This window comes from Pelodiscus sinensis, chromosome 6 (assembly GCF_052426305.1).
Source record: "Pelodiscus sinensis isolate ZL-2025 chromosome 6, ASM5242630v1, whole genome shotgun sequence".
NCBI classification, from domain to species: Eukaryota; Metazoa; Chordata; order Testudines; family Trionychidae; genus Pelodiscus; species Pelodiscus sinensis.
In genome coordinates, this window is record NC_143057.1 from 57,669,689 (window position 1) to 57,681,931 (window position 12,243).

A 12,243-nucleotide genomic window follows, 5' to 3' on the forward strand; every position below is an offset into this window, starting at 1 on the left:
TTAATTACCCTTATAGCTAGAGAAAGATTTCTTAATATCTACCGTATATCTCCCTTGGGGCAAACTAAGCCCATTACTTCTCGTACGATCAGTGGATATGGAGAACAATGGATCACAGTCGTCTTCATAATAGTCCTTAATATATTGAAAGACCCATCAGGTCCTCACTCAGTTTTCTCCTGTCAGGACTAAAAACACAGCCAGTTTTTTAAAGCCTTTCCTCCTCATAGATCAGGTTTTCTAAACCTGTCACCATTTTTTTTGCTCTTGTCTTGACTCTCTCCAATTTACCCCCATCCTTCCTAAAAACAATGAATAGTCCACCCCAAACTGAATACAGTATTTCAGCTGAGGACAGCCCAGTTCCTTGGTACTTCTATGCTCTTGTTAATGCACCCCAGAATAGTTTTAGTCTTCTTCACAATTGCAGCACGTTGTTGATTGGTATTCAATTTATAAACCACTATAACCCCCAGATGGATTTCAGCAGTGCTACTTCCTAGCTACTTATTCCCCATTTTGCAGTTGTGAATTTGATTTGTCCATCTTAAGTGAAATATTTTACATTTGTCTTTACTGGATTTCAACGTGTTGATATCTGACCAATTTTGTCAAGCTTGTTTTCAATTGTAATTCTTTCTTCCCAATGCTTGCAATCCTCCCAGCTTGAAATCATTAACAGGCTTTATAAGCAAAGTCAGGTCATTAATGAAAATACCAAATACTGGATCTGAATAGTACCACACCCAGTATTAACTTCCATTAATTTAAATGGAAATTAAAAGGCACAATGACTAGAGCCAAATCCCTGCGAGCTGCATGGAAACTTTTTAAAGACACCATAATAGAGACCCAACTTAAATGTATACCCCAAATTAAAAAACATAGCAAGAGACCTAAAAAGAGAGTCACCGTGGCTTAACCACCATGTAAAAGAAGCAGTGAGGGACAAAAAGGCATCTTTAATGAATCTTTTAAGTGGAAGTCCAATCCTAGTGAGATAAATAGAAAGGAAAATAAACACTGTCAAATCAAGTGTAGAAATGTAATAAGAAAAGCAAAAAAAGATTTTGAGGAACAGCTAGCCAAAAACTCAAAAAGAAATAACAAAATGTTTTTTAAGTACATTAGAAGCAGGAAGCCTGCTAAAAAACCTGGGGGTCCCCTAGACAATCGAGATATAAAAGGAGCAATCAAGGACGATAAAGCCATTGCGGAGAAACTAAATGATTTCTTTGCTTCAGTCTTCAAAGCTGAGGACGTTAAGGAGATTCCCAAATCTGCACCGTCCTTTGTGGGTGATGAATCTAAGGAACTGTCCCAGATTGAAGTGTCATTAGAGGAGGTTTTGGAACAAACAGAAAAACTTAATGTTAACAAATCTCCGGGACCGGATGGCATTCATCCAAGGGTTCTAAAAGAACTCAAATGGGAAACTGCTGAACTATTATCTGTGGTTTGTAACCTATCCTTTAAATCGGCTTCCGTACCTAATGACTGGAAGGTAGCCAACGTGACACCAATATTTAAAAAGGGGTCTAGACGCAATTCTGGCAAGTACCGACCGGTAAGTCTAACTTCAGTACCAGGCAAATTAGTTGAAACAATAGTAAATAATAAAATTGTGAGGTCCCTCACCAAAGGCTCTTGTGTAAATTACATTGCCATGGGATAAGAGGGAAGGTCCTTTCTTGGATTGAGAACTGGTTAAAAGACAGGAAACAAAGGGTAGGAATAAATGGTAAATTTTCAGAATGGAGAGAGGTAACTAGTGGTGTCCCCCAAGGGTCAGTCCTGGGACCAATCCTTTTCAACTTATTCATATATGATCTGGAGAAAGGGGTAAGCAGTGAGATGGTAAAGTTTGCGGATGATACAAAACTGTTTAGAATAGTCAAGACAGAAGCAGACTGTGAGGGACTCCAAAAAGATCTCGTCAAACTGAGTGACTGGGCAACAAAAATGGCAAATGAAATTTAATGTGGATAAGTGTAAAGTAATGCACATCAGGAAAAATAACCCCAACTATACGTACAGTATGATGGGGGTTAATTTGGCTATGACAAATCAGGAAAGAGATCTTGGAGTTATCATGGATAGTTCTCTGAAAACTTACACAGTGTGCAACAGCGGTCAGAAAGGCAAATAGGATGCTAGGAATTATTAAGAAAGGGATACAAAGTAAGACACAGAATATCTTACTGCCCCTGTATAAAACTATGGTACGCCCACATCTTGAATACCGTGTACAGATGTGGTCTCCTCACTTCAAAAAAGATATTTTGGCCTTGGAAAGGGTTCAGAAAAGGGCAACTAAAATGATTAGAGGTTTGGAATGGGTCCCATATGAAGAGAGGTTAAAGCGACTGGGACTTTTCAGTTTAGAAAAGAGGAGACCGATGGGGGATATGATAGAGGTATATAAAACTATGTGGTGTGGAGAGGGCGGATAAAGAAAAGTTATTTATTAGTTCCCATAATAGAAGAACTAGAGGACACCAAATGAAATTAATGGGTAGCAGGTTTAAAACTAATAAAAGAAAGTTCTTCTTCACACAGCGTGTAGTCAACCTGTGGAACTCCTTGCCAGAGGAGGCTGTGAAGGCTAGGACTATAATAGCGTTGAAAGAGAAGCCAGATAATTTCATGGAGGTTAGGTCCATAAAACGCTATTAGCCAGGGGATAGAATTGGTGTCCCTGGCCTCTGTTTGTCAGAGGCTGGAGAAGGATGGCAGGAGACAAATCGCTTAATCATTGTCTTCGGTCCACCCTCTCTGGGGAACCTGGTGTTGGCCACTGTCGGCAGACAGGCTACTGGGCTAGATGGATCTTTGGTCTGATGGCCGTTCTTATGAGCTACCTTTTGATAAGCCCTTTGCATTCAATAAGTAAGATCTCAAACCTGTGCTCCCAATGTTACAGTAATTTCATCTAGACCACAGTTCTCTACTTTGCTTATGAGAATGTCCTGTAGGACTGAGTGAAATACCTTACTAAAAATCAAGATTTATCAGAACTAATACTTTCCCACTATCCACTAGGCAAGTAACCCTGTTAAAGAAGGAAATTAGGTTGATTTGACATGATTTGTTCTTGACAAATTCATTCAGGATTTTCCTTATAATTCTGTTATCCCCTAGGGCTACGAATACATTGGTATGATCTTGCGCAAATACTCTACAATGCAGAAGTTCTTGCATGAAAGTATTTGCACAAGAGAGCATCTACACTGGCATGTGCCTTTGCGCAAGAGATTTGTTTTTGCACAAGAGCTTCCATGCCAGTGTATACGCTCTCTTGCACAAGAAAGCGCCGATGGCCATTTTAGCCATCGGGCTATCTTGCGAAAGAAATTCATGGTGCCTGTCTACACTGGCCTCTTGCACAAGAACAGTTGTGCTAGAGGGCTTATTCCTGAGCAGGAGCGAGACAGTTCTTGTGTAAGAAGCACTGATTTCACACATTAGAACGTCAGTGTTCTTGTGCAAGAATTCCCCACCAGTGTAGACAGGCAGCATGTTTTTGCGCAAAAGCGGCCGCGTTTGCGCAAGATCGCGCCAATGAGGACACAGCCTAGATGCTTACTCACGGATTGATTAATAATTTGTTGCAGTATCTTTCCAGTGATGCTGACGATCTATTATTTTGGGTCCTCTTGTTCCCCTTTTTAAAAGCGGGATAATGTTTGCCCTTCTCTAGACCTCTTAAGAATTTATTCATCCTCCATGAATTCTTGAAGATTAGTTGTTAGCTCCAAAGTTGCATTAGCTAATTCCCTATGTACCCATAAATCAATGTCACAGGGCCCTGTCTACTTGAATACAACTTCAATTTAACAGATTAAATAATATTTACATACTTCCCTATTTTGGCATGCATCCCTTCTGCTTGTTAATATTAATTATTAATATTAGTTCAAATTAAATGACACATGCAGAGAGATTATAATTTATTCTGTATATTATAGTTATATTATATTATAATTATATATATTATAGTCAGGGCTCGACAAATACACTCGCCTGTGGCGAGTAGATTTTGCCAGCTGTCGAGTGCAGGAGCGGACTGGCCCGGTGGGCCGTTGTAACAGGCTGGCCGAAGCCCGCACTACGGGTGGCGCAGCCCCATCTGATCCGCTGGCCGGGAGGAGCAGAGCGCCGCTGGGAAGGGGGAACTGCGGCGATTCTCAGCGCCGGGCTGCCCGCGTGCAGCTGTGGCGCAAGGAGGTGGAGCGCCGGCAGATGATTTTAAAGGGCTGCGTGTCCCCGGCAGCTGGCTGCGGCGCAGCCAGGTCCCACCTGCCGGTTCCAGTCCTACCACGGCCCCAGCCCCCTCACCGGCAAGAGACCGCTTCCGGCCAACTGCCCGGCTCGCTGAACCTGCCCCGCGCCACATTTGGGTCCCGCCGCCCATTCCCCATGCCGCCCCTCCACCCCGGATCCCCTGCTCTCCCTCTGGCTCTGCGCTGCCCTTGCACCCCGCACCCTGCCCCCCCGATCCCTGCCCCCCCAGCTCTGTGCTGCCCATTCCCTGCACTGTTCCTAGACCCCGATCCCTCTGCCCCTCCCGTTCCCCACGTCCCGTTTCCCATGTCTCCACCGCATCCCGCACGCTGCTTCTCCCCCCCGCCATCCCTGCGTCCCTCTGGCTCTGTGCCTCCCATTCCCCGCACCACTCTTGTCCCCTCCTCCTCCACTGATCCCTGCACCCGTCTGGCTCTGTGCTGTCCCTGCACCCTGCTTCCCCTGTGGGTCGGGAGTGAGGGGTGCTTGTCCATAGAGAGGGGCTGGATAGGCCAGGGAAAAAGCTGCTGTGACCCAGCAGTGAGTCAAAGGGGGAGTTCACTTGAAGCGCCTTTACCTTTATGGAAAAAAATGAATGAAAATGCTATTTGCTATTTATAGAGCTAAAATGCTGGGACAAAAATGAAAACAAACAAAACCCATTGCAAAATGCAAACGTGTAAAAGAAAACAAAAAAAGGCGGGGGCCAAAAATGTTTTGCTTGGGGCAGCAAAAAACCTAGAGCTGTCCCTGGGGGAGGAGAACGGGCTGGGCTGTGAGGAGAGATGGGGAGGGGAAAAATATGGGGAAGGGGCTTGTGCGGAGGGGAGGAGAGGGGAGATCAGGAGAAGAAGAAGAAAGGGGAAGGCACCAAGGGACAGGGTTGCAGGAGAGACAAATCCCAGGGGGCCAAGTGGAGACAATGAGGAAAAGGGCAGGAGGGAGGTGTCATTGGGAGGGGGGAACAGGGTGATGCTGTGAGAGGAGAGGGTAAGGGCACTGGGAGCTAGAGGGGAGAGGGGAAGGTGCAGGGAGAAGGCTTGAAAGAAGGGGTGGGCATGAGGAAGGTGGAGATGGAGCAATGCATGTGTGAGGACACAGGATCATGAGGAGAATGGGGGCGAGGGTGCTGAGGGGGTGGGTATCAGGGAAAAAGAGGGCAAAGGGGGCAGGGGCAGTGAGGGAAGGGGAGGCACCAGGAGGGTGCAGGTGCCAGGAGATTCTGGGGGTGAAGCAGAAGGGCAGGCACCTGCAGGGGATGAACCAGCACCAGAGGAGAGAGGCAGGGCAGGTGTAAAGGGAGGTGTTAGGAGAGGGGATGAGGAGGGGTAGCTCACATAATCAGAGTGGGGCTACTAAAGAGTGGGTACAGCGGGGAGGGAAGGGCTGGTGAAGGGGGGCAGGTCTCAGGAGGGCTCAGGGCAGTGAGAAAGGCAGGAGTCAAGACAGCTGAGGAGAGTGAGGGGTTGGGGGACAGCAGGCACCAGGGGAGCTGATGGAGCAAGGGGAGGAGACATGGCAGAAGAGGGAAAAGGTAGACATTTCTAAGGTATTTATTAATAACTTGGGTGATATTTATTAAGAATGTATTAGTAATTACTGTTCTTATTCTTATTAGGAATTTATGCCAAATTCCTTTTTGGGGGGGAGGGTGGCGAGTACCTTTTTTGTCTGGTGAGTAGGGTTTTCTATAATTCGTCGAGCCCTGATTATAGTATTTTGTATATTATATAATAGTAACACAAGTTCCAAAAAACTATGACCTATTATGAGACATGCAACACAAGAGACTGAAGTAGACATGATTCCTGTCCTGAGAAGCTGTGCAGTGCTGCCTCTTTGAAGTGCCACCCTGGTGCCTCAAAGGGGCGGTGCATTAGGAGCCGGGGATCAGGTGGAGTGCCCAGCTGATCCCCGGCTCCGTGTGGAGCTGCCCCTTTGAAGAGCCACTTCTGTGCTTGAAAGGGGCAGTGCTGCACGGAACCCAGGGTCAGCTGGGGTCTCCAGCTGATCCCCGGCTCCTAATGCACTGCCCCTTTGAGGCGCCAGGGCCGTGCTTCAAAGGGGCAGTGCGTGCAATTAATCGCAATTAAATTTTTTAATGGCTTGACAGCCCTAATTCAATACATAGCTTCGTAAAGATATAGCTTCTATGATTATATACATATATTTAAATATGAATGGAATCTAGACTCTGGAGCAGTCATGCCACCTACTGAGGTTGCCTGTCACTTCCCATTATATAATGCAGTTTTCGGGTATTTATAGCTTTAACAACTTTAATTGTTTGGGCTGAAATTTTCTATGCTGGATCTCTGCCTCAAAACGAACTCTAGCACAATTTCAGCCAAAACAGTTAACCATTTCTGAATGCAGGAGTAAGTGAAATTTTATTTACATTAAATAAATACTAGCAACTTTTTTGGAACAACATTAGTGGACCCACATGCTGGATCAAGGGTTGGAAAGTTGTCCAGGAGTAGTCTGTGTATCAGCAATGTGACTTTTGCCATTCCTCTGGTTAGTTTACCATACATTGGCAAATATGTAGGCATCAAAACCAAAGTCGGTACAATGCCAACTTTCTTAATGCCTTCATGAAGGGCAACCAATGAAAGCTAAATCCAGGCAAGACAAAAGTGATACTGGTAAGATGAAAGATATACTTCAAAAAAGCTACTTCCTTAAGGCTGTTTTCAGATTGAAGTGTTGGGACTCTTTTGGATTTCTCAATGCGAACAGCTACACAAATGGCCATGCTATCAAAGAGACACCAGTTTATCTAGAAGGCCAGAAAAAGTAACCCATCCGATCAGACATAGATTTAAAATTCCTGCATGCAAGAACACTGAGACTGGGAACTAGTGAGACAAACACAAGAGAGGAATGAAGCTGCACATCCTGAAAACCTTCTGGTAGTTACAAAACATTTGCTTAGAAATACAAGCTAGTGTGACCATCCGCTTGATGCATTTCTCTCTACTCTGACTGCACACTCAAGTGTCCAATTTGAGGTCTTGGTATTGTAATTCATAATCAAAACTTCCCATGCCAACAATGTTGTACTGAAATAGTCAATCAGTCATTCAATATGAGGCAATTCAGTCAATCAAATATGCAGGCAAGATAATTTACACAGGAGCTGAACTTAAACTATGGAACTCATTTATGCAAGCAAGAAACCACTTTCCGCTAAATGCGAAACTCATTTCCTTTTCTTCATTGCTTTCTTCAAAGCATGCCAATACTAACAAGCACTCAAAAAACATATAAACCAACCAAGTTATTTCTCCTACAGACTAAGATAAAAGTGAGAAAGCAAGGAGGTCATTATTATTTCTGATTACTTGGGAGTGTCCAGATAGTACAGTTATGGGGACCACACCGGTGCATATTTATACATAACAATACTCCTTCTGTGACAATATTTGTGAATTTCAAATTAATTATCCTGGAATACCTGAGCACATAAGCTTAACATTTTCTTTCTGTGTACATTTGTGAAAGAAAAACATGATCATTTAAGGTGCTCTTGAAAAGCTAAAACAAAAAAGGATGTGAGTTTGTCCCAAGCAAACGCACAATAAAATTTAAGAGATCACTTGTTGAAAATAGGGATTTAAAATCCCAATTAATCCGTTAACTGACTAAATGTTAGGTTAAATTAACATTTAACCAGTTAACTGACTAAGTGGGATCCCGGGTGGAGAAACGCTCCAGCCCAGCTGGAGGCAGCCTCCAGGGCTCCTGACCTCAGCCACCAGCTGCGTGGGGCTAGCTGGTGGCTCCTTGCAGGGGGCACAGCGTGGATAGAGCAGCCCTCTGCTTATGACAGGTTGCAGGTAGGGTGCTGCTCCTGGGGAATCGGCTGTTACCTGGTTACGCATTCACATCCCTAGTTGAAAATCTTTTCAGGTCATTTGTTCATCTCATTAATAATTTTATATTTAGACACACAAGTAAGGTACTTAAGTCCTTTCTCAAATCCAGTGAAGCTGTTCTCTAGGTTCTGGCAAATGAAGAAGCACTCTCAATTACCATGTTAATTTGGCTTTGCAAAAGACTACTTGCACTATATAGTAGTGAAGGAGTGCTGCAATCTGAGATTCCTTTCCTATGGTAAGCAATGTTTTCTTAATATTAGGCCCTCGATATGTAAACCTAGGTTCCTACTCACACGGAAAATAGTCTCTTCCCACGGCCCACCCTGTGTCACCATCAACACAAACCCCACGATTAAGGGGATCGGCACAATCTCCTCAGGGACTATAGTTAAACTTAATAATAAATAAACAATAAATGTCAACTACCATCAGTGCTGCGCAACACAAAGTCCCTGCTCCTTAAGAACCTGACTGGTTAAAAGTGAGTCACAGCTATAGCAAAATGTACTGGGAGATAAAAAGCTAGCTTAAGTATTGTTGTCCCCCCCCTTGTTAAAGATGGAGAGAATAATAATATGTTTTTGGAAGCAGTGGATCTTTAGGAAGTATCTGAATGAGAAGACAATGGGAATCTGGTGTATCACACTGGGAGGGAATTCCAGGACTTGCTAATGTGTCTCAATAGCCATGCAAATATTTGAGAAAGACAGAGAAAGAAGGGGTGGTGCCTGTACACATTACTACTTTGGTCAGTATAATTTACAGGGCTTACGGTTGTGACTAAAAATCTTAAACAACAAATAGTCTAGTAGCACCTTAAAGATTAACAAAAAGTGTAGATGGTATCATGAGCTTTCGTGGGCAAAACCCATTTCTTCAGATGACTGTTTAAGTTTTTCCTGTTACAGACTAACTCTGCTACCCCTCTGTAGGTTGTGACTAAGCCACCACTACTCCCAACTCAAATTCTTATCTTTTTGAGCAAAGTAACTCTGTACTACTAGTATGGTGTTTGTAAAAACTCATTGTTCTTAGGTAATTAGACTCTATTCCGCCTCAGGCAATCTCATCAACAAATAACCCCTAATGTTACTCAGTTTAGCATGTGAAATTATCAAGTTAATCAATTCTATGCGATAATGGCGGTTCTCGGAACAGTTCTGTAGACCTGGCTTCAAAAACGTATCAAATGAACTTTTTGTACTAAGGCAGTAAACTTCAGATTAGAGACTTTATTTAAGATAAGAGGAAACTAGAGAAAGCGGCAGGATGGGATGAAAGGATACACCAACATAACAAAAAAATGGAAGACCAGCTTTCCTTCAGGGGAAAACAAAAGACTGTGCCTACACTGCAACCAAAAGCAGCAATGTTTAAAAAAAAAAGTGTAGTGTTGTACATTATTTTGACTGACAAATGGAACATTTAATGTTTAAGCTTTAAGAAGAGACTTTAAAAAGGGTCGAGGTATGTTTGTTTTTATGACTCTCCTCAAATGTGTTGACTAAAACTAAATGACAAACTAAACAATATTTTCACATAATACTAACTGTTCCTTTCTAAACAAAACCAAAACAACAACAAGAAAACCCCAGCAAACAAACAAACAAAAAACCCCACCCTGTTCCTCAAATCTCACCTCCAAGAGCAGCAAAACCGGGATCAATGTGTAAAGGATTCCAATCCCCACTAAGGCGATACAAGGCAGCCTGTGGAAACAAAATTTAAATGGAAAATTTAAAAAAAAATCTAACACTAGCCACATGCAACTTGTGGTTGTGGGAGGAATGTATCAGAATCTGCTTAACTAGTGGTCTGATGCTGAAATCTATAACAAGGAAAAATATAAATTAAATGTTATTTTCAACACCTGCCATGGTATAGAGACAACTGCCAAAGATGAAAGGCAGAATGCCAAGAGCTGCATCTGGACTTGGCATATGACTGAATAGTACAGTTGCCAAACGGGAGGAGAAGGGGGGGGGGGAAGAGAGGGAGGAAAGCAAAAAAACAAACAAACAAAAAAAACTTGTGCTCATACATCAACCAGTCACAAAAAAAACTTGACAAAGATAAAGGAAAATGTTTCCTAAAATGCTTCAATAAATTGAACTGTATCCAGATTTGTGCAAAAAGCTATTGTAAATAGCCAGGGCCTGGAGGATAAGTGCATGTTTCTAGAAACACAGTTATAACTTAGAATTTCTTTATTTTAAAATAGATCCACTTTTTTCAGCATAAATTATAGGCCACAGTTACAGATGTTACGAGATCTCCACCTTTGGAAGAGTGACACAATTGCCAAATCATGAAGTATTACTTTTAATGGCTTCATAATTATTCAGGCCTGATGTGAAAAACCTAAGCAGGTCTGCCTGAAGAACTGTAGCACTCTAATGAAGGAAGAGGAAAGAAACAGTAATATGTTTAATTTACTATATGACTTCTGGAAATAATTTAACTTGAAGTGAAGGCAATAGATATGGAAGTGAGGAAAATCTGAAGATGACAGATTTTTTTAGTGTTGCAGTAGCAATGTTGTGGTGAAATAATATCGGACCAACTGAAATGAAATGCTATTGGACCAACTTCTGCTAGCGAGAGACACAAGCTTTCAAGCTAACCAGAACTCTTCCTCATATCTAGGAAAGGTATAATGCGGGTATGTATACATACTGTCAACACAGTCTTGTCACTTTAAAAAAAAAATCAGTATATGTGAAAATTGTTTGTCAGCACCTTTACAGAAAATACTTCCAACCCTCCGGGGGGAGGACGGGGGGATTGCTTTGTCAGCAGGAGAGTGCTACTGCCAACAAAGCAGTATTCACACTTCCACTTTCCTTAGCAAAACGTTTTCAGGAAGAGGGGGTTAAGCACTCGCGGATGACAAAATTTCCATGGATCAAATCCAAGTATAGACGTATCTAGAGTGTCACAGCTAATACAAGATACAGACAGACAGAATATGTGCTAACTGCTTATGCTAAATTAAGGGACCATTCAAGATAAGTGGCCCAGTAACAACCCATTAATACAGGTTGTCAAGTATCAGAGAGGTAGCAGTGTTAGTCTGGATCTGCAAAAGCGAAAAGGAGTCCTGTAGCACCTTATAGACTAACAGATGTATTGGAGCATAAGCTTTCGTAGGCAAAGACCCGCTTCGTCAGATGCATGTAGTGGAAATTTCCAGAGGCAGGCATAAATATGCAGGCAAGAATCAGGCTAGAGATAACGATGTAAATTCAATCAGGGAGGATGAGGCCCACTTCTAGCAGCTGATCTGGAGGTGTGAACACCAAGAGAGAAGAAACTGCTTTTGTAATTGGCTAGCCATTCACAGTCTTTGTTTAATCCTGAGCTGATGGCATCAAATTTGAAGAGCTGCAGTTCATCTGCAGTTGGGGCTGGGAGTTTCCAGCCATGTGGTACCATAACGCCAGAGGCACCCGGACTGGGGTAGGAGGTCCCCAGCTGCCGCCTGGGGATTCCTGGGCTGGTGCCCCCTGGCCACCACCTGCTCCCATTAATGCTGGGGGTTCCCCACATGCTGCCTAGCCCAGCCAGGGCTCCCCAGCTCCTGTGTAGTTTGGGGCCTCTTTGGTCCAGCAACATCCCTGGCCCTGCCAGACCACAGATGTTGCTGGACCAGAAAATCCTGGATTTGGGAAGTTCAACTTGTATTTCATCTTGAATGGTCCCTTAGAAGAGGAGTTGGTTCTCAACCTTCTTTCTGGAGGCCCTCCCAAAATGCTTTTAAAATCTCTGTGGCATGAGTGTGTCAACTCTTTCTGCAAATCCAGTAGATTAAAACCTGTGTTAAATGGACAGCAATACAGTAATCTCACACACGCACAAAACAAAGACAATATAAGGATAAAAATAAACTGGATATTATTTTTTTTGACTCAGTGTGAAACTTGTTAATGGTACTGACCAACAATTCCATCCAATTGTGGGGTGAGGAGCACAGGCACATGTCATGGTCAATGTTCATCCTGGTTTAGTACTTCATTTTCATTGATGTCAGGCCGTAAGTCTGGCTTAGTAGGTGGTACTAAAGGAGATCAAAACT

At 43.1% G+C, this 12,243-nt stretch overlaps 1 protein-coding gene across 3 annotated transcripts in view; it reads right to left on the reverse strand.

The window, feature by feature from the left end:
* Positions 1 to 12,243, reverse strand: part of HSD17B4 (hydroxysteroid 17-beta dehydrogenase 4) — a 167,663-nt gene that overhangs the window by 67,435 nt on the left and 87,985 nt on the right. For all 3 annotated transcript variants that reach the window (XM_075931960.2, XM_075931959.2, XM_006134501.4), the window contains exon 18: positions 9,808 to 9,877. In XM_075931960.2, the coding sequence (XP_075788075.2) occupies positions 9,808 to 9,877 (70 nt within the window). The remainder of the gene's footprint in view (positions 1 to 9,807; positions 9,878 to 12,243) is intronic.